General features: G+C 39.5%; 1 protein-coding gene across 1 annotated transcript; it reads right to left on the bottom strand.

Moving 5' to 3' along the window:
• Positions 1 to 13: 13 nt before the first annotated feature.
• LOC116994561 (ubiquitin-conjugating enzyme E2 J1-like) lies at positions 14 to 27,966 on the bottom strand. Its single transcript, XM_033056369.2, has 8 exons — positions 27,798 to 27,966; positions 18,743 to 18,816; positions 16,945 to 17,076; positions 16,301 to 16,385; positions 14,819 to 14,924; positions 12,916 to 13,045; positions 9,306 to 9,437; positions 14 to 1,234 (listed from the first exon to the last, which is right to left on the bottom strand). Exons 1-8 carry the CDS (start codon positions 27,826 to 27,828, stop codon positions 962 to 964), a joined length of 963 nt encoding a protein of 320 aa, XP_032912260.1. The 5' UTR covers positions 27,829 to 27,966; the 3' UTR covers positions 14 to 961.

Raw genomic sequence — 27,966 nt, 5'->3', positions numbered from 1 at the left:
AACTGCCATGTGATACTTGAAACATATCCAAAGACTGGTTTGAATCTTTATTACTAGCAGGATTGTAATAAATACTTCTCTTAAGCATGTTCATATATATCTGAGAATTTAAGTATAATAAGGTTTAAATTTTCTTTAGTAAATAAAACCACATATGAAACATTCAGTTCAACACATTATGTATATTTCTGGTATAATTAAAAGACAACAGCTCTGGGTAAATAATTATATTACATATTTATAACTATTGCAAGAATAGACATGTTTTGCATAATTTTCAAATTTTAAAAACAAGATATACAGTTGAAAGTACTAGAAGAGGACATTCAAATCTTTCAAAAGATTACCCAATCTTTCTTCTGAAAAATAAAAATCGAAATAATGCAAGCAGTTTTGTGGCACCTACTTTCCTCCCACAATCCTTTTCCCACTTCCACACACACAAAGCAGCATCATAACCAATTTGTATGTGCTTTTCCTCAGGAAATGTGTCATGGCAAATAAAAGTGGTTATGAAACTGTATTCCCTCTAAATTAAGAGTTCACCAGACACAAACACATAGTAGTGTTTCATTTTATAATTTCTTCTCCAGAGACAAATCTTATACTAACTTAGATGGGGTACTTATAAGGGTATTCATGCCCCATAAAAATTTAACCAACCATTTTAAAAAAATCATCTTTTTCTAGTTTATAAATTACTCAAATTTAGTCCCATCCCACATGCCTTAACGTTACTATTCCACTGCACTGTTTCTCCAAGTATCTACTGGGCACTCAATTAAAACTCATAGTTTACACATCCAACTTTGCTTTTCTTACATGTATCTGTAGGTACATTAACATTCATAAGGATTTAAGCGTAAATACAAAAAGTAACCTTTGTAAACAGTTCTCATGTCTTAGCCAATACAGAATGTTCAGTGAAGCATTCAAGTCACTGCTGTTAGGACAAACAACCTTATAACTCAAATACATACTCATTAGCCAAACATATTCTGCGAAATATGAGAGCTGCCAGCGCAAAGGTCAGCAGGACAATGAGCACAGTTGAGCCCGTGTGGTTGGTGTTGACTCGCGGTTGCTGTGCCCGGTTGAAGTCGGCTGAAGTTGGGACCCGTCTCTGGCTCTGCTGCTGTGCACGGCGCTGCCGAGGACTCATCGAGGTGGTGGTGCTGGACACAGCTGGACTACGCTCCTGCCCAGCCACTGCACTGCTACTCTGAGTTTCAGGCTAAAAAAGAAACATTGAGGGAGTTGTCAGACAATACAGCACGTAGGATTAGCAAGATAAAAATCTTAAGGACTAAAATGTACCCTTCAGATAACTGTTAATACATGTCTTTAATATTAAAAGATTGTTATAGTTGGTTGTTTTTGTCCACATGCTATCCTAAGTAGAAGCATATTTAAAGCTGAAAATCAGCAGTTCTATAGACAAGACAAGGCTGAAGGAAGTCTGTCAAACTGTATTTGTGTTAGAGATTTCAAATATCTTTGTCTAGGATTTATTTTAACTCTTTGCTGCTCAAGTAATCTTTAATAATTCTCTGGATAGTTACATATCTGAGGATTTTCACCTATACTGAAAGGGAAACAAGATGGGCAAGCCAAAAGAAGAACGGAAAGAAGTCCAAGAACTGTAATTAAGCAATGTTGCAGTGTTTCCTGTGGACAGCTGGGTCCAAAAGTCTATTCTCATCATCATCACCACCACCACAAAAAAAAAAAAAAACCAACCAAAAATCCTAACCACAAACCACCTACCTACCTGATCCCAGCAGGAGTTCCCGAGCACAGCACGTGTGCAGGCACTTACCTATTGCCCTCTACTGGTCAAACTCCGTCTGACATTACAAGTACTAAAAAATAAACTTGAGCAAATGATGTTCTGCTCATGAGAATTTTATGCTGAAGAAAACAAGTTTCAATCTTATGAACTAGAAAATATGACATCTGATCTTCCACCAGATTAATCCTGCTTGCAATATTAAAAAGCTCAAACTTCCAACATTTAATATTAAAAATAGTGATAAAGCATGCTCATTAGAAATAAGCATTTCGACAAGTTTCAGTTTAAAAGTGTTTTTTAAAAAAAGAAGCTCTGAGAAAAAAAATTCAGGTTTTTAAATTTTTAAGCCTTGTTTTCAGTCCTGAGAAAATAAGGTTTTCTGGTATTCCTATTTAAAATAATTTGCAGCTGTTTTCCAGAGTCAGTTTTCTCCCCCCTTTCCTTCTAAAAGATTATCATTATATCAGGTAAAACTAGAACTCTGGACATTTTAGATTTGTTTCCAAAGCCTTTTAATGGACACAATATCTATAACCCTAAGCACCACTTCATCTACTATATCCATAAAAGATAACCTTTCCACATGACCACATAGGGAATGCCCTCAACTGCATATCAGGTTTGACAATCCATGAGACAGTGAACAGCACTTAGTCTTGTGACTCTTCTCTGTGTGGACAAAGAATGCAAAATTTTCACCTAGTCCGTGATTTGTCTCACTCCAGGAAGAGGCCTTCCATTCCTACCTCCTCATTGTTGGCATTTCCCACTGCTTATCACTGGCAAGGAAGTACTGATGCAATTACTTGCCACATTTGACAACTTGCCTGTTTACACAGGCGTCTTGCCTAAGTAAGCGAAGCAGCTTGGGTAGCTTCACAGAAAAATGTTTTTAAAAGATACATTTTATCAGCAGAGACAGCCAAGAACACCACAAGCAGCCTGTCATGATTTCCAGTACACTGCAGAAGACAGTAATTTTGCCTCTCACTTGAAAGCTCCTCATGCCAAGGAAAATAGAGCCTTGGGGAAGCCAAGTCTTTGAAAAATGAAGTTCCTAGATTCATCTACGTTCCCATCATCCAGAAGGTGAGAGGGAGAGAAGTGAGTTCAGGACACAAGAACTACCAATTCAGTAAGTAGTGTTTTCCTCTTCAAACAGTTTTTAAAGATTAAAAAAAAAAGTCTAGAAATAGTCCTAATCCTTCATCTTACTAACAAAACTAACTAGCACTGACTGTCACACAAATCTCAATACTGCAAAACTTAAATTTAAAGATAAACCAGAAAGATCCTGTTCTGAATAGAAGAAGCTGTCGTACACTGATATGAACAGATCTGTGATTCAAGAGAAAGCTCATCGACAACGACAAAGTTTTAAGTTATTTTTCTGAGGAAATTATAGATGGATTGTGACAGCAGCAGACCAATGGCTTCACCCAAAGCTCAGCCAATGCACCACCTTGGGATTCCCAACATACTCAATGGCCAACTATTACCAGACCTGCAGAAGAAAGCTAAGAAAGGAGTGTTCGTGACCCAATGTAAATTTGGATCCAGGTGCTACAGTATCTTAAATAAGATAGGTAGATTTTTTTATTTGTTTGAAGGCTTAATTGCTAAGAAACTCAAAAGTGGCAGATGGGCTGCACTATTTAAAAGAAAAAAAATCACCATCATCTTGTCTTCAACTTAATGGCAACTCCTTAAACTCTTTGTAAGCAAACATTACAAAATTTTTAGACTACCACAACACCTCACATGACACAATTTCCATTGTTTCTGACAAATAATGATTTCGGCCAAACCATATTGGAAATGCAGGTGAGAGTTTAACAAACTAAATATAGAAATTTCAATACAATATAGCTACCTTTAGCATCTGATCTTTACAGACATTTAATACACATGTGTTACATTATTATATACTATTTATATTACTACCTTTCATACTATTTCTGAAGCTTCTGAAACTGTTAGCACTGATAGAATATTTTGCTCCAAGGGCATCTCAACAATTATTTGATGACTACGCTATTTCAGTAAAATATACTTATATTAGAACTAACAAAAACTTATATAGTCTAACAAAATGCAAGTAAGGAAATTTATATCATCACATTCAGTCTACTGAAAAATGGTAGAATTCATTGCATCCTTTATATCCCCAGGTCATTGTTTTAAAAATTTTTATCATAATACTAGAAGGATCAAATAATCATCTTAGAAGGGATATTTTAAAAATATAGGAAACTCAGGAACTCAGAACCATATAAATCCTCTGGGTTACTGAAGCCTCTTTCACTTATATTAATGGTCTGGGGAGAGATGCAGAAATCAGAATAGGTGAAATACTTGTTTGTCTGTACAACTTACAGCTGAAAAAATCCCAAAGTTTGACACAGCATGGCTTAATGGCTAATATAAAAGATGTCCATTTTTTAACAAAACAAAGTTAGGTCAAGTACTCTAAATTGTCAAAGACATTTAAAATGGTTGCTATAGTATTATGAAACTAAGACATAACTTCACAGAGATAAAAGGAAACACTTTTTACCAATATATCATTCAGAACTTATGATTAAAGGTAAGGGCTTTTATAAAGTTCATTCATCAGAGCACAGTCTCATTCTTTGACAGAAACCTCCTTCATCAGCTCAAGAGCAGCTGGCTTCAATTACACCATTTATTTTATCACCCCTCATAATGCTTCATCCAGCTATTATTATCAGCAGGTCACTACTATAGGATATTGTTTAATAACAGGAGTACTGGGGCTTAATGTATTCTCAGATTATCAGAAAACAGCCTAACTACAGTTTTTACCTTGTTTCTTAATAAAACTCACCAAGCATCAACTTAATTCACTAGCTATAAGCCCCAAGGTGGGACATCATTCCACATCAATACATGAAATGTATTGCTACAGATTTGATGGGAGCTCAGATACCCATAATCGACATGGATTTAGTCAGTGCAGCTGCAGCTGGGGGGAAGACATAGAAATGCAGCTGACCAGTCTCTGCTGCTGAGTAAATTGCAGTGCTCTCCAGCCTCCAGTAATGAGTCCCACGGACTGTAATCAGAGCTTTGGTAGGAGACCACTGGACCCGAGTCCAACCAGAGTATTGTAATACATTCCTTCAAGAAGATTGTTTTGCTCAGATGTGGAAGGATCCCATCTTAATACTAAGGGCAATTACTTTTATCTAGCCAACTTTCAGGAGCAGTACCTTGCTTTCACTTTGAATGCTCAAACAAGAATTACTTCGCCCTGAGCAGACATCAACAGCTACTAAAATAATAAAAAAAAAATATAGTCTAGTTAGAGGTGTTCTCTGCCCTGGGTTCAGACTTCTCAGAAGTACTATGCTGCATAACACCTTTTGGTAGCCTATTGTTTTAGTTTTATTAATGCTAAAGACTCTTCTCTGCAGCTCTGTATCCCTTTACACAAGTTGCTGTGGCAGTATTTTCCAGAGCAGCGTTGCTCCTTTCCTTGTTCTCATGCTGTTGCCCTGCAGCTGGCAAACCTCAGTAATTTTGTGACAGGTCCTCTTGAGAAGCAGGTCTCACTGGCATGAGAATAAATCCCCTCCCTCCTTCTCACTTCAAAGATCAGCTGTTTAAAGGTTGGATAAATGTTGTCTAATAATATAGACACATAAATGTGCAACATCTGCACCAGTGTTGCACAATCCAGTCATTACTAACAGGACAGTGAATGGGAACAACCACTGCTGGCCTGGTAAAAAGACAAGAGAAGGTGGGGAGGAAGGGAAGTGACCTGGAAGATATCATGAAGAGAAAGCCCAAAAGTCAAGAGCTCCAAGTGCACCGTTTCCACAGCACAGACAAGAACATACATGCAGCAATTACACAAAGGGCAAGAATCTGTAAGACTGAAGTACTGAGTAATGCAATGACAGGCAAAACATAAACAACAGTTTCAAAGTGAGTTTTAATATCTGAGAAACATACGCTTAATGGAAATGCTGTAAGACTTGGGACCTTCTTTAGTCAGTGAGGCTATAATCCTTTCCCTAAGTGAAAGCTGACAGAAGGGAGAGCTAATTCAGCATTTACAGTAATTTCACGACCATAAGGCGCGCCGGACTATAAGGCGCACCCCCTGGGAGTCAGCAAACTTCGCAACTTTGTAGATCATATACAGCGCACCGGACTATAAGGCGCCCTTTTTTTTTGCCGTGAAGATCAGTGCCACGCACAACAAAGTAATGAATTAGTAACGGAAACCCGCGATTGTGGAGATTACTGGCAGGGGCTCAATTTGGAAACATTTTTCACAGATCGGCGTAAGCTTTCAAAGGCAGCCCCAGGCGCCCTCCCCGTGCAGTGGGCCCTGGCACTCCCGCCCGCCCTGGCACCGGTTTGTACGGCTCGGCGCAGCAGGGGGGCCGCCTCCCCCTTGCGGCTCCGTGCTACTGCGGTGCTGTCCCCCCTCGCAGCTCTGCGGAGCCGCCGTGCCATTCCCTCACTCGGCTTGGTGCTCCTGCCGTGCCGCCTGTCCCTCACTGGGCTCGGCGCCGCCACCATGCCGCCTGTCCCTTGCTCGGCTCAGTGCTCCTGCCATGCCGGTCCCCCTCGCGGTTCCATTGTGCCGCCATTCTGTTCCCCCTTGCGGCTCTGTAGAGCAGCCCTGCTGCCCACCCCTCGCTCAGCTCGGCGGCATGGCTGCCCTGCCGCTCGTCCCTCGCTTGGCTCGGTGCACCGCGGCCTATCAGCTGTGGCCCCGCTGGCCCACGTTGGCCGCAGCCCCGCTGGCCGTGCCTGCCCCTATCAGCTGTGGCCCCGCTGCCCCCAGCACTGTGGCTCCGCCAGCCCCTATTGACTGTGGCCCCACTGGCCACGGCACCGCAGCCCCGCCGACTCCTATTGGGCTGTGGCCCTGCTGGCCACAGCCCTACTGGCCCCTATCGGCTGTGGTCCCTCGGCTCAGGCCGCTGCGCACAACGAAGTAACGAAGTAGTAACGCCTCCCTGCTCATGCTTCTCCCGGTGCCTGGGGTCGTCCGGGCCGACCCCTGCCTTCCTGCCCGCGCTGCTCCCGGTGCCTGGGGCCACCCGGGGCTGTCCCCTGCCTTCCTGCCTGCACTGCTGCCGGTGCCTGGGGCCACCCCCTGCCTTCCTGCCTGCGCTGTTCCCTGTGCCTGGGGCTGCCCGCGGCTGCCTCCCCATTGCTACTCGGCGCTCCTGTGGCGCCGCCCCCCCTCGCGGCTCTCACTTCCGGGGTGGTAAATGTCGCAACTTTGTACATCATATAAGGTGCACCGGACTATAAGGCGCACTTCCGGGTTCGGGGAAAAATTTTAGTCAAAAGGGTGCGCCTTATAGTTGTGAAATTACTGTATTTTTTCCTGACGGAATGAAAGATTCTCTCTTCAGGAATAAGGCCCTGAGTGGAACAAAGAAAAGGTGACTAAATGATGCCATGCCAGAGACCCATTTCAGCGTGCTCTTCACACAAGAATTAAGTTAGCCCTGTCCCAGAAAGGACATTACTGTGCTCACATATATCTTGCCATTAACACATTCCAAAAATCTCTGCCCTTTCACGTAACTTAAAGGTAAAAAAATCATGGAATAGAGAAATGTTGCTGGAAAGAACAAACTTGACCATGAAGTAGTCCCATAGTAAAACATAGCCTACAGATTCCTTCACCTGGAGATGACCTTTTCCTTAGCACCTGTTTACCACTGTGTCTTTAACGAAGACTGGCTACAACCGTTCTAGGAGCAGAACAAAGGTAACACTCCATTTTTTTCTGCATCATTACTTGTAGTATTCACCCCTGTATTGTCAAAAAGATAAAAAGTCCCATGGCTTCAGAGTGAGACATATTAATCAACTATACGAGAAGGAATTACACAAGTTAATACAAGAATCCAGCATTGGCCCTACCTCTCCCCTTTTTACTCTCAAAGAGAGTAAACCCAGCAAATTTTTTACAACAGTTTTTAATTAAAGTACACATTTGCAGAGTAAGCGGCAAATATTTTATCCACAAAGAGAGAAAAATATGTTTTGGTGTTGTCCACATCTAATACAACTTAGTAAGGCAGAATTAGGTCTTTACACAACAAGAACTCGATAAATGGATTTTACACATGTAAGAAACCCAGCTGAGTAGAAAAGATCTGAGGTTTGCATGGGTACTCTTTCATACCTCTAAAGAGATCAAGGCCCAGAGTGCCCTACTTTGAAAGGATTTCTATTACCTTTCACATGAATAAGAATACAAAAATAGCAAGTTCCAATTCTTTAAAATAGTCTTTCCTGTTGCACATTTCTTTCTTCCACTGGGTGGCTATTTTCCACTACTGAATGGTTCCAGATAATTCCTAACACTCAAAATGTGACAGTTCAGAAACAGGTGTTGGTTCAAACTAAAACTAACAATCCTGAATATTATTTCAATTCCCTAAAACAGGAACCACTTACCATTTACAGTTAATCACACATACAAACATTTCTATGTACATTTATATGTTTATATGTTTAAAGGTCTCATTTCCCATGGAACTGATCTTCTGAAAATTAAATTAATCATTAATTACTTAATCAGTATAATTGGTAAAACCAGTTTTCTTAAAAATGTGATTTATTTTAAAAAGTCTCTCTGCTCAACAGAATGCCAGCAATGCCTTGTTGTGTCAGCTCTTTCTACTATATTAGCCAGGATCTGCAATAACAAGAATATAATAAAATGGTTTATTAAATCCTGAACAATCTGAACAATCCTTACTGTGGGGGGAAAAAGTATGCCATTAGCATGTTTATATTTCTACATAGCTTGAAAATACTTTGCCAACACAAAACAGATGTTACTGGACATGTTGTAGGTTTTCTAACCAATCTGCAGCCCCATCTTCTGCAAAAAAAGGCAGCTTAGCTGGGATTTGCCTGCAATTTATCAGTGAATTCAGATTGCATTTGCAACAGTTGTAACAGCAGCTGCCTTGGCCCATTACCAGACCTCAGTCACTTCCGAAACCTTTATGTAAGCCCTACACCTAGCAGTATTAAAACATAAGTGTCATACTTCAAATGGTAAGAATATTTTAGACTTACTTAAGAGGTTATAAAACCCAGGAAGATAGTATTGATGAATATTTAAAAGCTACAGGTTATCACTGAAACATTTTTTGCCTCTGGCTAAGAATTCTGTAGAAAACACCTTTGCTACATTACACAGACAGTAAACTGTAGTGCTTCAGACACCATAATGAACACTTAATGTAATTAAAGGAAACACTGGGAAGAACTACTGCTAAAATAACATCATTTATTGTTTTAAGAGAAGGAAGGGAAAGCAGAAGTTGCTATTTCTAAAAATGAGCCAGCATACTATTTGTCAATAGATTTTATGTAGAAGTATGCAGGAGTTCCAGAATAAATATGTGAACTACATACTTAAATCAGGACTCCAATCAGCTTAAGAGGACCAATTTCATGTTCAGACTGCCCAATTAAGCTCAAAGATGGACCATACCGTTGCACTTGCTGGATCTGGGAATGCTCTAGCTGCACCATCCTGCTGGGGCTCACGTGAAGCAGCAGAGTGGTTCAGTCCTGATGTGTTTGAGGGTCCAGCATCAGATCTCCTAGATGAATTGACCTCTGCCTACAAGAAGCACATATGTACACTTCACAGACCAGATCAAAAGTGCTCCAAAACAATTTGGCTTATTTTGGAACGCATATTTTATTGACGAGAATATGAGGTTTACCAAAATGTAATAATCAGGTGTGTCAGTTGCATTTCAATCACACATCAACAAGTTTAAGAAATTTTCATTCTTTAAAAATAATTTGCAAATGTGCAAATAATGGTTTAAAAAGCATTTTGTTCGTACATAAAAAATATAACGTTCAAAAAAAGCACAGATGTAGAGAGAAAAAACCCAAAATTCTTTAGAAGATCCAGGACATTATGCCAGAATAACATCATTTTTAAAACTTCTGTTTTGCATGTCGTTAAGACAATGCTGACCTACTATTGATACAAGTGAAGCAGCACAGCCTGCTTCCTCACAGCAGTAAGGAGCCTCTTATGACTGCCAATGTAATGTGGCTACACTGGTTTCAGCATCAAAGTTGCCACAGACAGAGTGGGCATACATGTATGACACTACACTGGGTAGCATACGCATACCACTGTCCAGTATTTAAATTTCAGCACAGAGTAAAAGAAAAAAATACAAGTCTTGTAATACTGCTTTCATACACATTTACAAAATGTCCACTGTGCAATATTTTCCATAATTTAGGTTTCATGTTTAGAAAATCTAAGACAAGAGATCACTAGGGACATGTAAAAGAACACAAACCCCAGTATATATGCCAGCAAAAATCTCTTGGGAATGGAAAAGGACGTATCATCATAGTGCTTAACTGAAATACTTTTAAAACTTACATGTCAAAAAAAAAAAAAGAAGCCATGACCAGATCAATTTTTATCAGTAAGCAAGTCACCTCCCAAGTCATGTATCTAGATCCCAATTTATTACAAAGATGACAACTTCAAATCTAGTGACTGTCTTCAAATGCAGATATAAGTAGTGGTGGTAGTAGTAGCAAGAAATACAAACAGTGTATTAGAAAACAACCAGTTATGGTGATAACAAACTGATAAGATCACAGTATAATAGTCTTTCATGATACTATTTAGTGTGAGGAAATAAAGTTCTCTGTTTCTTTATGTGCATTACCTCAAGAGAATCCAAAAAATATGGCACCAAAACAATCTGGAGATGGATTTCACATTTGAAAACTTAGAATCTGACAACACTGCTTTCCCTTTGCACTTTACTACTATGAACTTAGTATTAGACAGGGAAAGTTATAATTCAAATACGGATCATCAACAAAGCAAAAATTATGAAACATTTAGACTGGAATGGACCTCTAGATGTCCCTGGTTCAACTTTCTTTAGAGTCATGTCCAGACTATATTTACTTTAGTTTATGAAAGTACTAAGTCTAGCATCTAGACTGAAAGCAGACTAACATTCAAAGATGACCAACATATTTAAACATCATAATGAAGGTGAGGAGAGAATTAATTTTACTACAAAATATGCCTTGTGATGGTAACATGAAGGTAAACCATATTGTCTTACAGTGATACATATGCTATTAGTAATTTCTTTTTCCTTTTTTTTTTTAAACAAAATTGAATGTCTGCTATGTAACACCTAAAATGCAGAAAACTATTTGGAAGTCAATGTAAAACTGATACAAAATATAATTTACTACTAAAACATACAGGAACAAAGATGGATGTTCACAGAAGGAGTAAAACGGTAATGAGAAGATGTGTTGGGGTTTTTTTTGCCCTCCTGAATTTGATATTCCTCTCAATACCACACAGAGGGCTTTTAAAGAAGTTACCATCATGTTTGAAGCTTGTAAGAAACACAAGAACCCTGGGATCATCTACACATAGTTAGGAAATCTCTTAATTAAGAATGAAGCTAATGCAGAGGTTGCTAGTATGTCTGCTAGTAGAGAGACTCTCTCAAATTATACACTCATCAGCAATCTGATGTTAAATCTTCCCCCATAAATTGACATGAAATGTATCCAAATGATTAAATACTTCTTTATTTTCTGCTAGTAATTCATACTATTAGTTTATTACAAATACATCAATTGAATACCTACGTCTAACAACAAACAGGTAAGAAAGTCAAGCAAAGCAGAGAAGCAGGAAGCTTAAAAAACCCCAATCCCTAAAATTTGATTTGAGAAGGGAAGAAAGATGCAACCAAAGGACAGAAGTGATTCACCTTATAAAAAAAACTCAGTAAAATGGATGGTAAAAGGTTGCAGAAATAATACTTTTGTTCATTTTTTTCCCTGACAAGTGCTTGTTATTAGGAGGTGGTGTTAAGCATACAGACACACAGAAAACATCAGTATTATTTAAAGACTGATATCTCTAAGCCTTTAATTTTAAAAATGAAAAAGGTATGAAATGTAAGTTATGAGTTCTTTCTCAAAAAGAAACTCAAAACCAAACTCTCTAGAATTTATTTGATGAAGTTTAGTAGTTCTTAAGTAAAAATCAATCCTACAATTTTAAACCCTTATATATTGTAAAAAAGCTAGGAAAAGGCAATCCACTTTCTCCAAGTAGCTCAGCTTTAAAACTCTGTCCCTATTTTTCTTATTTTTGTAAAAATATTTGGAGATGTTTTTATCATAAGCCTTATGGCAAAGGAATAGGCATGTCCTGCAAAACTGGCAGGAATGCTCAGAAGACAATCTTCAATTTCATGGCACATACAAAAAAAGTAAAAGTAGCCTTTAGGACACTATTAGAGAAACATGGGTGATAAAAGGGGTCATACTGGCAGCCCTAACCTTAGTGAGGATGTGTTCTGCACTAATGCCACATTGTCATAATGTAGTTCCCTGCCCTCATGCACAGTAGTCTTCCTTAGTGGCTGATTTAAGTGTTTAGTGGAAAACCCAGTGAAAAACAACACTGTGCATGCAAGACATGCAATTCTCTAAGGAATGTATTGGTCTAAACAAACCTTGCTTTCACTGAAACACAAGCTAGAGAACACATTTTTCGGTCACAGCAACTTCCATACCAGAGTTCAACTTTCAGTATCTTCAGATAGTAGCAGAGTAGTTCAAAAGAATTTGCAACCATTTTTCAGTAGTAATATGTTTTATTCCTTCCATAAGCCAAAAGGAAAGAAAAATCACAAAGGTAAAAAATTTAGGTTAGCTTTGCCCAAACTTTCCTCACACTTCTATGATAAGACTAACTCTGGAGAATTTAACCAAGTTATTAGTATCTGAAAATGTGGAAGTAAAAGCAACATAGACAGTTTTTAATACAGTGGTCACCACTAAAATGAAAACAAATCAGTCAACACCTGAGATGCATAACTTATTAACTGGCAAGTTTCAAGAGATCCATTCTTATTCTTCTCTTTCAGACTATACTGAGAAAACAGGCTTCCACATAGTAACTGATGAAGGTTTTCTGAAATGATGCATGTTTCTGTGATTTCCAAGTTTTTCCTCAGTATTTTTTTTCTAATTCTATACAAGAGAGATGGAAGTTTACACAGTGACTTTACCTTGAAGCTAATTTGTCTGGCAAGTTCTTTAGCCTCCTTGTCCGCTTGGCTTGACACACTTCCAGATGTCAGTGGTAAGAGGGCTGTCTTCATAGATGTGCCACACATTTCACAACAGAAGTCTTGTGACCTGCCCACAAAGGACATAGCTCAGAATAGCATGTTTTCAGTGTTCCTATGTGCTTGTTTAAATAAACTATTTGCAGAACAATTCACAGAAAGACAAGTGGTGGCAAGGCCCATGTTGAGAATTATCTTTATTACTAACACAAATTCTCTCATGTCATTTAGGAAAGTATTAACTACTGACTTAAATAACACTATTATTTATACTTTGCTAATAATTTCTTACAATTAAAATACTTACATTTGAACAAATAAAAATTATAAATTATAAAGATTTAACTATTATTACAAGTGTTATATTGGACCCAGGAGCTTCCACCTCCAGTCCAGGAACTTCACCTTTTTGGAGAACATTACCTGCCCACATAATCTTTTTATAGGGCACACTGCAGGCGGCTCTCCAGGCCAGTGAGGAACCACAGAGACGTGACAGCACAATACCAAGACCAACCCACCCACTGACTCACACCTGTTACTGAATGCCACTGAAGAGAACTTGGCTCTACCTTTTTTAAAACTTCCTTTCAGATAATCATACACATAGATATGATCCCCTGAACCTCCTCTTTTCCAGGTTGAACACTCCCAGCTCTATTACTATTTCCATGTATGAAACATGTTCCAGCCTTTCAGTCACCTTTGTGGTACTGCAACGAATTTGCTCCAGGACATCCTTATCTTTCTTGTACTCTGACCTGGTCACAGCTCCACCTGAACCCAGCACTCCTGATGTCTCGGCAGCACTGAGTACTGAAGTAGGATCACTTCCCTTGACCTGCTGGCAATGCTCCTCCTCATGCAACCCAGGACACCATCAGCCTTCTTTGCTACAAGGGCACACCGCTGCCTCATTATCAGCTTAGTGATCACCAGAATCCTCCCTTCCAAGCTCCCTTCTAGTCAGCTGGTGCTATTCCTCTCTCTGACATTCCCCCAGCCCACTGAGGCTCCTCTGGATGGCAGTACAACCTTCTGGTCTATCAGCCACTCCTCCCAGTTTTGTATCACCAGCAGATTTGCTGAGGGTGCACCCTGTCCCATTATCCAGGTCATTAATGACACTGAATAGAACTGGCCCCAGTACTGACACAAGGAATACACCAACAGTGACCAGCCTGCAGCTGGATTTTGTGTTGCTTATCACAATCCTTTGAGCCAGGCAGCTCAGCCAGTTCTTAATCCACCTTACTGTCCCCACCTACCTAGGCTGTACTTCATGATTGAGGATAAGGGAAAGGACACCAAAAGCCTTGCTAAAGTCCCTATAAACAACACACACTGCCTTCCCCTTTGTCCACTAAACTCATAATTTCATCATAGTCACAAACCTAATCTTCAATCAATTTCCTAAAGACCATTTAGAAGAAGTTCCTTTAGAATTTTGAAATAATTTCATTATTACTATTTACTTAAAGACAATTATACTTTAGTATTTTGATTGTTTTCTCCTTCTCTTACTATCAATTCCATCATACCCACTTTCTCTCCATGCTGCAATTTCTACTGTATCACAATGATAATTACATCTCCAAATCTGAATTTCAGACAAACCTCTATGGCCACACAATGATGGAAGGAACAGAGTGCTCTCAAAACATTTCACTTGACTACAAGTTCCAAAGTTTGCACAATGTTCAGAGAAAAAAGCAACTATACATACAAGGCATTAAACTTGGCTGATTTGAAATAAATGAAAGAGAATAGACTGAAGTAGCTTATTATTACCCTAAAAGTGAGTGAATGTAAATGTACCTACAGTAACAAACCTAGCACTTACTTCTTTGCAAGAGCTCTTCTTTCCTCTGGTGTGTAATCTAGAGATCCTATTGCTCCTTCACCTTTGGTTGGCATAAATCCAATGATAGCTAGTAAAGCTGTTCTTACTAAAATGGGAAAACAGATATAAACAATGCAACAGAAACAACAGTTATGCAATCTCCTTCCACACTTAGAAAAGTTGCATTTTTGACTGCAAAACTTAATTATGCCAAGTCTAAATTTTCTACAGGCAGCACTGCTTTGGGGGATTTTTTGGTACACTGCAAGGCTTTCTTCATTTTGTTTTACCATCATGTTGTAAACAAAGAAAAGGCCACCAGCCAACAAAGAAGAAAAAATCAATTGTCACAAAAATGTTGCATTAAGGTGAGTGGTTTCAAAATTATGAAAAAAGGTAAAGCAGAACTACCATATAAAAAGGTGGGGGGGAGAGGAAAAAGATAAGAAGGTTCACAGGGAATTCTTCTTTTTGTGTCTGCTTTCTATTAGACATGAATTCAGCAATTTAGTGTACACATGCTCAGTTTCTCTTTTTCGCAAAGCATGGCAGAATTTGTTCCTTTTATGTCATCATAATAGGGGAAGGGGCTCACTTTAAATATTAATTACTCCTTGTAACAGAATTGTCATCTGAAGCATCTCTACCATCTGTACTTGGACTTTGTTTTACAGAAGAAATGAAATTTAAGAATTCAAGACATTTTGCTAATAGATTTGGTAAATAAATATCACATAAAAACAAGTACCACAGAAAAGAAACAGGTTATTTACAAGTACTTAGAAACATAGTATTTTCTACTCTTTAAAAAAACGTAAGAGACTCAACAAAAGTTGAAGAGTGGTCTGCTACAAAATTCCTAAGATCTTAGCAATATATTTTAAAAGTGAAACTGATATAGAAATAATTGAGGTACTGTACTCAGCAAAACTAAAACTACTTGAACATAAGCATATTGCCTTGGATGAACTGTGTCAGCTCTCAATTTCTGTGATAAAAGTATTTTTAAAAATAAAGATACAGACAATTTAGTTATACTGAACCCAGACCAAAATATCTTTCCTCTTGACTGCTCAGAGCCACAGCATTAGAACTGAAAACTTCCCTCTATTAATATTCAAGCTGGCTTAGTGATCATGCAAAAACAGGGTAAAGTAACAGGATTTATTTTCGTAAGAACATTTTTAAACAAAATACACCAAGAATATTCTAACTAGTCTGAGAATTTTTAATGCTTATGTATCCAAGAAGAGCTTACCATTACCCCTCAGTTTCTCAGCCCTAGCATTTCTCAGCCTAGTATCATTTCCAAATAGTTCAATTTTACTCTTTTTTAACCTTACACTTGACAAATTTTCCCATAATTTTACACCCCAAAATCTGTCTCCTTTCCCACCATAAACATTCCCCATGAGATTTTTTTTTACTTTCAAGAACAAGTTGTTTGACCAGGGTAACATTTTTCACGGAATTGTTACTTACTACTCCACGAAGGCTGCCATGTTTCAGGATGATGCCCTGAGATGCTTAAACAAATTTTCTTCCCCACTTCAAACCTGCCATTTGCCTTCAAAGAAAGGAGGAGGAACAATAAAACACGCTAGAAGTTAACTCTTGAGTTTTGGTAAAAGTCATAAAAATCACAATCAAAAGAATTCCATATGCAATCAATATGTGACAACTGAACTACTGCCAACCTCAGAACACTGGCATTCAGCTTGCTGAACACAGAACTCTGTCATCTGACTCTATTAATGCATGAAGAAAATCTTCTACAAAACTATGCACAAAGGAAGTTCTTTGACCCAAACTACATGTCTGCCTTCCTACATCTGAGCAATGTTTTCAACAAAAACCAAGAGGGTCCATGGGGAGAATGGAAGGTTAGACAATCATATCAGCAATGTGATTTCTCCTGAAGGAAAAAACTTCCATTTATTAGGCATAAAGGTTCATGCAATTAGAGATTACCAAAATAATCTTGGAAGACTTTGGATCTTCAGTTATACTATAATGCGCCACCTTACAAAAAATAACTTCATGTTAAATGCCAAGAATCTCTCGCTCTCTACCCATGATAAAATTGGTAACATGAAAACGAAAAACTAGTAAGGATGCTTACTTACCGTCAGCAAAATAATGCTGGGTGGTTTCATGGGATATTCAGGTGGTAGCACTATTCGTCCATGATAAATCCCTCCATCAAAATCTGAATCTGGAGGGCCTCTAACAGTGAAATGCCATTCAAAAAGGTTATCCTAGAATGCCCCCATCAATGGAAGAAGAGGGGAAAAAAAAGAAAGAAACAAAAGGAAGCATTAATTACAGAAATAGACAACTCAATGCCATTTTCTTGAACAAGGACAGGCTGAAGAAAAAGTATACAGGGAGAAGTTTTAAGAAGTCAAAATCAAATGGAGAGTTAAGAGAACACAGCACTAAGGATAAAACATTGAAGGTTTCTAGTAATTTCCTTACACAATAATTCACCAAAACCCTCAAATTCATTATCCGAATTCTTTATGCTAGCTGTACACATTATGACAAGAGTTTTATTACCCAACAGATGGGAAACTGAGTAAATTAAGAGGAAACTGGATCTTTGCCTCAGTGAATAATAACTTTTGTAGAACCAAGGGGAGACCTACACCAAGAAAGAACACTAATGACAACCTTCTTCCCTGCTCATGTCAACACAGGGATTTGACTCACACCCCAGAGAATTCCTATTCTCCCTCCTCCATGAGCAATTTTGAAACTGTGCCTTACTGCACAATTTTGAAAGGTACACTTTGAAATCTAGAGGTTTATCATCATTGGACATATAAATGACTTCTCTTTAAACATTATTCCTTTGGGGGTTTTGAGCTAGGATTTGTAGATCAGAACTTGTGCTGCCAACAACTTCCTAAATATTTGCAAGCAGAACAACTCCTACTGTTAGGACAGGAGCCCAAATGAGGCTTGCTGTCAGTGAATGAGATCCCTCAGCTAATGCTAAACACTGGCATTACAGCATTGGGACAGCCCACCTAGTTACAGTTTTTCAAAAACAGGAGATAACTGTCAAGATTTTCAGCATTTCCTTTCATCTGTCACTGTTCTCTTCCCAGTGAGACACTGTTCTAATCCAGAAATAAGATCTTCACGTAGGTTACAAAAGACAGCAAGAATGAAACCTCTCATTTCACCATGGGAAGGAGAAACAAGCTACAGACAAAAACTAGTAGACAATAAGGAATATTTTACAGCACCTAGGAACATGCATTATTATGTGAGCACGTTAAGTGTGTTACACATTTCTGCAAACAGCTGAAATCAAATCTCCCAACTGAATACCACAGAGTACTGCCTTTTTAAATCAACCCAGTAAAATCAGAAGGGATTCCTGTTTAAGCTTCTAACCACCAGAACTTCATTGTCCTCTCAGCCCAAAAAAGTAACCAGTTATTTAGACAAGAAGCTACTTCTTCAGTTAAATCCCTCAGAATCGCACACATTTATGTTTTTCACAGGTTTTTTCTGAAGTGCAAAACAGCAATCCTCAGAGATCAACTCATGTTAAGTGTTTCAGTGAGCAACTCAGCAACTGAGGCAGATGTCACGTTTGGATATAAAAAGCTTGACTTAAATATTAGTATTTCCATAGTCTTTGGAAGGAGATGGGGCAATAAACACACCCATGCTATAAAACTACGTAGGTGCAACGTAAAACCGTTGTTAAGTACTTTCACCAATAACCTGGAACTACAAGACCATTGAAGTTGAATTCTGCTGATTTCCATCAAAGGGAAAAAATCAGTTTGCTATTATTTCAATGTGTACATTTTAAATGTATATGCATTTTAGAGAAGTATATATTAAGAGTATATATGAATAAAACTGCCTAATTACAAGCTCTTGCAAAAACATAAAGAAACCAACCTCCAAAGGTTGTGCATGATAATGATCTGTAGGATCCTTCAGTTCTGCAGCCTCTTTCATCAAACGTTTGACAGCTGGAAAAAAAAAAAGCATAAGATATGAAAATGAAGAAAATAACTTAATATGCATTACATAGAAAAATACATAAAACATTTCTTGAAGAACTCTTTTCAGCTAACTAATCTTCTCCAGCATATTCCAGTTTCTTCACTGCAGTTCATAATTCAAGATACTATATAATTACTTACAATGAATAACCCTTAAATGAGTTTTACAAGCATAAAGTTATGAAAAATATGTGCATGGTCACAGAGTTTCTCAACACTGAACACTGGGACTAAAGCAGTTTTATATTAGTAATTGCACCAGATAGGAGGAAAACCATATGTATCATCAACGGTTTCAGACTACAAGATTTACATAGCTAATAACCTCAGTATTTCATGATACAGGACATCGTGTGCATCTTCAACAACTGCTGAAAAGCTTTGACAATTACATGACTACTCCCTTAGTTGACCCCAACGGAGGTCACAGTAGTACTTGAGAGAAATCAACGTATCAACAGTACGAGGAGATGAAGTTTTATATTATACTTGAAAACACGTACGCCCAGTCAGAAAAATTTACCCAGGGCCTCTGCAGTTGGAACCTGCCACTCAGTGTGAAGACCCAGCTATTTTTCTATCGTAACTTCAGAACAGTCATTAGCAACCCTCTCCAACCTCCCATTTCAGAAACACCAGCATCATCTGTATTTTCTGCATCTCCTTCCTGTGGCCACTTTTGCAAGCTCTGTTACATCATTTATACTTCAAGTGCCCTCATATGCACCACAAATTAATGCCTAATAAAAAAACTCTAACCTTCCTGCAGAGGAATTTTCCTTCCCATCTACTGTAAGAAGTTCTTTTCCTTCTTCACACTTTTGGACAGCTATAAACAGTAGCTCAAAGTGTGAGAATTCCACTTTTTACAACCCAAATAGAAAACCAATTACGTGGAAATTTGCTGCTGCCACAGGGAGGTGTCAATTAAACACCCTACAGATCCCACCAGGTCACATGCCAGCTAGCAGCATTCAGGCTCTGCTGAGTAACAATTTGTCTCTTTCCTTTCCATTAAGGTTTACCAGTTCATTAGAGAGGAATAATAAGAAAACCAGTCTCGACCAGAAAAAGGGTTGGACCCAGCATTGCTTCACAGCCAACAAGGCTGGACACTTGCCCTTAGAAGAGTGGATGCAGCAGGATGAGCTAATTCAGGAGTGAATACCCCATGAAGCAGAACAGTGACCATGGGAAGACTGAGAAACAACAAAATCTAATAAAGACAGAGCAGTCATGGACATGACAGACAACTGTTACTGAGATTTCCCAGTTGAAGGACCAAGACAGAAAAGAAATACTTTCTCCTATAACAGCATCATGTGCAGTCACCAATGTGAAAGGGAAAGCTATTAGAGCACAGTACCTTCCACTCTTGGGGCATGAAACATAGCAAAATCTAATTTATCTCTCATATATCATAGAGATAATTTGCTTATAAGTTTTCAGTATTAAGCAACCCAGGGCATGTTAAAAATCTATCAGGTAACCTAACTTCAGCCTTCCAATACCTGAAGAGAGCCTACAATAAAGATGGAGAGGGACTTTTATAAGAGCATATAGCAACAAGCCAGGGGGGATAGTTTCAAACTGAAAGAAAGTAGATTTAGATTAGATACTAGGAAGAATTTCTTTCAAGTGAGGATGGTGAGGTACTGGAACAAGCTATCCAGTAAAATTTTGGATGCCCCATCCCTGGAAGCATTCCAGGTCAGGTTGGACGAAGCTCTGAGCAACTTGGTCTAGTGAAAGGTGTCCCTGTCCACGGCATGGGGGTTGGATGTAGGTGATCTTTAAGGTGCCTTCCAACCCAAGCCTTTCTATTATTCCCTGCTTCTAAGCAGCACATGTGTATGCAGAAAGGCTGAGAGCTGGGCTTGTTCAGCCTGAAGAAGATGCTCTGGGGAGACTTTACTGTGACCCTTCAATACCTAGAAGATGTTTCTCAGAAAGAAGTAACTTTTTACCACAGCCTCTAGTGACGACACAGGAGTAAATGGCTTTAAACTCAAAGAGAGTAGACTTAGATTGGACACATGGAAGGAACTCTCTACAGTGAGGGCAATGAGACACTGGAACAAGTTGCCCTGGGAAGTTGTGGATGCCTCACCCCTGGAAGCACGGAAGGTCACATCGGACAGAGCTTTGAGCTGTGATCTAGCACAAGGTGTCCCTGCCTGAGGCAGGGAGGCTGAACTAGATGACCTTTAAAGGCCCCTGCCAACCAAACCATTTCATGTTTCTCTTCCCACACTGCTGAAAAATACCAACTGAGAGGTTGCACAGAAAAGCCTGGAGCAGTAAAGGTTCATTCTGAGAATGTGTGATCCAGTGAGAAAGCATGAAATTTGTTTCTTCTTGAAGCACAGCAGTGGAAGAAACAAGCATAATTCACAAAGTCTGGTATTTCTGCAACAAGTCATGGTATTTCAATCTACTTAAGTCACACTGAGTCACTGAGTAAACATTTGGCAGTGGCAAGTCTGAAAAATCAGAATGGTTTGGGCCCATCTGAAATAAAGAACAGCAGACTGTCAATAAAGTCAAAGAGTACAATTAATTCAGCCAAAAAAAGGGAAGTCAAGACATCGAATCTGGCTAAGACAGGTTTTAGAGACAAAACAACCAAGTTATTTTTAATGTGACATAACCATCAGTGTGAAAAATAATCACACTTTCACAGATACACTCAGAAATACTCAATCAACGCTCATCAAAATTAAATCCTGAGGAAATTAAGTTTCTGGACTACGGATTACAGGAGAGCTCCCACCAAGCAGAAGGTGTGGGAGCTCTCCACTGCTCTGTGGAGGAAAGACAGAATACCACAGGTCAGAGGCTCTGCCTGACAGTCTGCCTCTTGTGTTACACTGAACTTATGAAAATTTTCTGAATTTAAAGCCACCAGTTTGCTTTAGGACTGAGTGGTAGTGGAATAACAATTAATGAGCAAAATGTGTACAATATATGCATATGCGATTTGTAGATTTATTTCTGCCAAAAAAATAATGTCCAGTCAAATTCCACTTGCATCATAATTTACTTCAAGCTACCTGAAACTTCAGCTCACACAATTGCTTCTTTTGAATATATTTGCAGGTCACATTCAAGCACTCCTGCTATGTGTCCAACCAGACAAGTCTGCACCTAGTGGCTGGGGAAACCTTCCGGACACAGAAAATGCAAGTGATCAGTCTTTGTAAACACCAGTGTGACTGTTTAAAGGGATGACAGGATGTGAACACTGGGGGTGTCTTCATAGTAAATCTTTACACCTTTTCTTTAAAAAAAAAAAAGAAAAGAAAAAGAAGGTTGTTGTGCATGACAGTATCTTCCTCAAATGTACAGCAACCTTTTCATTCTGAAATGAATTCTCAAACTTCAGTTTGAAATTTCAGTGCTACTGTTTGAAAAAGAAAATACATAATGAACAGATAAATAATGGAATCCAGAATAGTTGCCATAAAGCTAGAAATCTCTCCATCTTTCAAGTTGACTTATCTAAGCTGAGAAAAGAACAATAAAACAACCTGACAGGTTTTACTGCTTTGGCAAACGTTTTCTACCTTTTTATTTATGGCTGCTATTATTATTTTTTTTTCACTTTAAGCAAGATTTAGAGGTCTATTCAGGAGAGATACAGAAGAACTAGTAACTTTTTCCCAATGGCTCCACTGACCAAAACAGCACAAGTAAGGATGCAATTTATTTATTGAACACAGGTTTTCCAATGAAAGTAAAACTCTCATAAAACCCTTCACCTCAGAGAAACTTTTATAACTACTCCATCCAATTAAGCAACTAGTAAAACACAAGTCATCTTTGTTATGTGTTCATCTATTAATGAGGCTACTACCTACAATTAGGAAAAAGACAATAACAGAAATGTTTTTAAAATTAAATCACATGAACCCTTTGAGACAACCATCAAGTTCCTCCAATTATGTGCATGCGTCATGGATGACATTTTGGGCGGGTGTCTTCTTAAATCCAGCTGGTTTTGCTTTCTTCCCCCCTCCACTCTATACCTGACTGTTGAGCCAAGAGTGCCTGACCCACGGCTGGTGTAACCATCAAGTAACTTCAGAGGTTACAGTGCAGTCACCTGCTGAATCACCAGTCTCCACAGCAGCCCAAAGCACCTGGGAACCCAAACTGCATTGGCATTTAAAAGAAAATCTCATTTACTAAAGGTAATGTTTAAATTTCTTGTAAGGGAGAAAATAACAGAGAATTACACTGTCAGTAGTTCCATTGCATAAATAATGGATCACATCATTAAGAAAAAAAAAATCAGGATTAAGTTTATGTGTAAAGTACCTAGGATTTCTTGTAAAAGGACAACACTTGATGAGCTTTGACATTTTAAGTAAAAAGAAAAACCCCACTTTAAGTCATGTGGTCACTGAGACATGTAAGAAAACATATTTAAAGAAAAAAGTCACAGTAGCTCTTTGATATGGAAAATGGTATTTTTCAATTTTTTTTTTTTTTTTGCTGTAGTCTCTAGAGAATGTTTATTAAATCTAAACACACAGTAACTCTAACAGGTTCACAGCAAGCTGCATAGTGTCACTAGGACCCGTGTGTCACCTTGTGGATGTGATTCTCCTGGACAGCTTAAAACCTGTGAATGATGTGTGATCATTTGTAAAGTAAAAATAGCAGAAATAAATCCAAAGCACAGCACTGAACCAGCTACTAGGAAGAAAATTAACTCCATCCCAGCCAAGACCAGGACATTCCTCTGGCAGTTCCTTTTTCTGCTACAAAACAAATGGAAACATCATTTGCCAAGAAACAGGCCAGCTGTTTTCCATCCTCGGGGTCTCAATACATCCTTTCTCAAGACCCATAAGCCTCCTGAATAGCTGCTTTACATCTTCATAGCCTCATACACATTCTTTCACATTACTAACAAGCCTCCTCTAGTCATATAAAGTATTAACAACTATTAAGAAAAAAACAAAAAACTTCTAATTAGTCTTGTCTCACTTTTCTCTGACCCTCAGAAACAGCCAATCTTTAGTCCTCATTTCCCTCAGGGCAGCAGGAAGTACAGTACTCCTCTTGTAGTTGCAATTGAAAACAACTGTTCAGTCAACACAAAGGGGGGCAAAACTTTCAAAATGCAAGGTGCTTGTTGAACACACTAGATCTAACAATGTCTTCAGCCTTAATAAATTTTAAACATTAGTTCAACTTTTTATTTTTAAACAATCTATCCTTATTTCATACAGGGAAGGTACTAGGCAGCACAACAGCTACTGGCTATTTCCTATTACCTCTGTTTTGTTAACAAAGAACTGACGCATACTTGTTGGCACAGAACACTTACTTGTACAAAATATGCAGTGGAGAAAGAAGTATAGTCTGCAGGAAAAGCAGCAGTCGTATTGAAGATGACAGCTAAGAGGATCACAATCTCAGCACTATTATGTTCCCTACGCCTCCAGGATCCCAAAGCAGTGCCCCTGAGCAACAAATGCCTCCCTCCACGTGCTCTCCCTAGGCCTGCAGTTCCCTCACTAATCAAATGCTCCATGAGACAGTCTGCTGAAAGCAAAACAAACTCTGCCCCCCAAAAAACTAAAAAGCACGGTTGTTTTGGGGCTCTGTGCGAGGCACCGTAAGTAGCTGTTCATAATTCTTCAAGTGTCTGTGCTAATACCCACTCAGCCTACACAAAAACACAGTCACTACAAGAGGAGTAACTACAAGATTTTTTTTGTCCTTAGCAAGCTAAGGGTCACAGATCTTTGGGGAAAAAAAAGAAGTTAAGAGATTATTCCAAATAGCTGTCTTATAAATTTCAGAAAAAAGGGATGTTCCTGAGGCACGAAGAGGATGAAGTCTGTACTTTAGTCAGCTGAGCTTTAATATCGATGGGAGAGGTTTATCAGCCACGTGGTAGTAGGCTGATATACATTGACTAATCCATTTTGAAATCCTACAACAGAAAACAGCTTGTCCTTTTACAACTGCCAGAAATACACATAAAAATATGAAGTTTACAAGATTTCGCCTTATTGAAGCAATACAAAGAAGCCTGAAGTGTACAATATGAAATTTCATCCCTCCCAAAATTAACGGTCTTTTTGGGAAGAAATAAAAAATAAACTCAAGTTCATAGGCAGCGTAAAAAGACAGCACCAGGTGAATGCCCCCATGGCTCCTTGCTCTTACAGAGGGCAACAGGAGCTGCTTGGCCAGCCCAGACCTGCACTGGCCATGGCCTGTACCTATAGCAAACCAAGACAGCCCAGAGCTGTGCTGCCCCTCACTGACAGATGTGGTGTGCAGGGGGAACAACTTCCTTTTGTTGTGGAGACTTACCATCTTTCAAATATGTTGGGATGAGCTACTTAGGGGAAGAAGATGAACACATTGCCTAGCAGCAATCAGTAGCAGGACAAAGATGTATAGCAATATTGCTCTTTTGTGGTCTGCTTGAAAGCACACAGAGAGTACAGCAATAGAGAGCCTAACTGATGCCCACTCATCCATCTGGTCTAGCACACTCACAGGTGAGGGACCCAGGTATTAACTACAGATAAAGTACAGCTCCTTCATAACGCTGTAGCAGAATTTGGCTGAAAATAAAGGCACATGTTTCTTTTAACAATATGTTCCTATTCAAAATGTGTTTTCATCTGCAATATTACATTAAAGCAACTTATACTAAAAGGAGGACTTGCCCTTTTAAAAACTACTGAGCAGACGAAGTCACCATTCGCAGTTTGCTCAAGTCCAAAAGCAGATTTCAACAGTAGAAGCCTCTTGTACAGGTACAAAACGATTGCTCCTTCACTCAGGCTCAAGATAGCACATTCCAAATCCCTAAAGCTGACATAAAGGTTAGCTTGGTTCTTCCTCTATTAAAGGCAAGGCAACAACAAGAGGCACAAGGACAGCTACTCATCCTAAAGCCCTAGAGGGCTCAGTTACCAAAGTAATCCCTTCAGTCCACAGACGACACAACCCCTTGAAATAGAAAATACGGTAGACTTACTTTTACATATTTTAGTGCATTTACATTAATTGAAACCACCTTAATATTAAGAATATTCTACAGTTCCATCATAAATCTTCAGTTGAATGGCAAGAGTAAGATAATACCACTAAACTGAACATGAAACTGGAACAAGATAGGAATTTGTACAACATTCACCAAAATATTAAGTAATTGCATATGCTTATCTACCTGTTCAGCAAGTAAAGTGCCAGACCAAAGCAGTGGCTATACATAATTACCATCAACTCATTTTAATGGATAACTGTTAAAGAAACAATATTTATTTTAAATATTTTTGTTTATATTTATTCAATACATTTTTGCCCATCTGGTCAGCAGATGATTTCACACATCTTGACTATTTAAATCAATGTTTTAAAACATTATAAGAAATTTTAATAAGTTTTTTACATACTTTACAAACTTTTATTATCTATATGGAAAGAAATAGTTTAATATATTAATATGTGACTGAACATGTTTAACTTGGAGAAATAATATTAAGCCATTGTATGGATTATTTATCTTTGTCACATAAAGTTAATTTTGCTATGGAACAGCTGGTTCCAGCTGGTTTTCAGCACCAACAGGTGCTGAAAAACAATTCCAGTAAATGTGATTTACTCTTGAATATAGGGAGACAGGTAACAACAAAGAGGAAGAATATTTCTAAATTAAGCCACAAATATTTGCCCTCTCCACCCAGATCCCAGGTGCTTGTCATACAGCACACCACCACTGTTTCCCATGACGTGGCAAACCACAACCAGTGAGCATGTTTGTGTGGCCTTGTAAATTCACTTAAGCCACACATCCTGCACATCCCCCTAAAAAATGTATTCCTTCCTGATATTTAAAATGACAACAAATTAATAATTTGCTTAGTGATCCTTCTTATCTTTCAGTTATGCAACTTGGGTGTGAGGCTAAGCGACACAATTTAGTAACAGACACATCATCTGCATGAGATATGTTTGTAAACAAGCGTGTCACTGACATTTGCAAGGTACAAGTCATCACAACATTCAGTTTCTCCCCACCTCTCGTGCTGGTAACGTGATTAAAAAATAAAGCCACTATTCATCACAATAACACGAAGCTGAAAATGCCTGTTTCTCAACAGCCGGTTAGGGGAAAGCAGGGGCAGGACAGCAACTCACACACAGCCCTACCAAGCCCTTACAAGCTGCGGGAGAGGTTTTGCCTCGGCAGCGTCAGGCCTCTGGCTGTGCAAGCAGCTCCCAGGAGCTGAGACCCTGGCACAGCCGGTCAGAGGCCACTGCTCCGACACAGCCACACGGGGGGACATGGCCTGGCCACTACTTGCTTCCTAGGAATCAAAACTTTCTCTCTCACTTCAAGGATTCAAAAGAAAACCCAGGAGTTACAGGCATGAATTTTAACATGCAAACGTGTCAAACCAAACATGCGAAGAAACACAGACACGCAAATAAATAAAGCCTGTACAGCAGCACTTCTGCAAAACAAACTGACGCCACACAGGCCAAGTTACCCTTGGCAAGCCGTCCGCTCACACGCACCCATTCAGGGAGAAGGCGATGCCCGGGGAAACGGGGCACGGCCACCTGACTGAGCGTTCAAAGGTACGTTTACACAACCCACCAAAAACGCGTGGACACACAGACACACACACAGACCTGGCGCTCAGCGTGTTTTGAACCGAATTACAGCTCAGAGGAAGGTTTCACCGCCATCGCACTGCAAAGGCGAACCGAACCCGGCCGGCCTCCGCCTGAACGCCGCCGCCCCGGCACGGGGAACCCAGCGCCGCGGCCCCCGGCCCTCCCCTCCTCCCGGCCCCGGCCCCGGCCCCCGAGATCAGGGGCAGACCCAAGGCGGTTCGCTCGCTCCCAGCGGCCCGGGCAGCCCGTACAGATGCGGGCAGCCACCTCCACCCGGCCCCGCCGCCTACCCGGGCTCTTGAGGTTGTACCGGGCCTCCATGGCAGCGGGCACCGCTCGCTCCCTCCTCAGCAGCTCCGGCAGCGGGGGCAGAGGCGGAGGAGGAAGCCCGGCCCCGGCCCAGCCCGCCTGGCCTCGGGACACTCCCCTGACGTGGCAGCGGCGGCGACAGCCCCGCCG

Source organism: Catharus ustulatus, chromosome 3, assembly GCF_009819885.2.
Source record: "Catharus ustulatus isolate bCatUst1 chromosome 3, bCatUst1.pri.v2, whole genome shotgun sequence".
NCBI classification, from domain to species: Eukaryota; Metazoa; Chordata; class Aves; order Passeriformes; family Turdidae; genus Catharus; species Catharus ustulatus.
The sequence above is the reverse complement of the archived record's forward strand: the minus strand, read 5'-3'. Positions and strand labels throughout refer to the sequence as shown.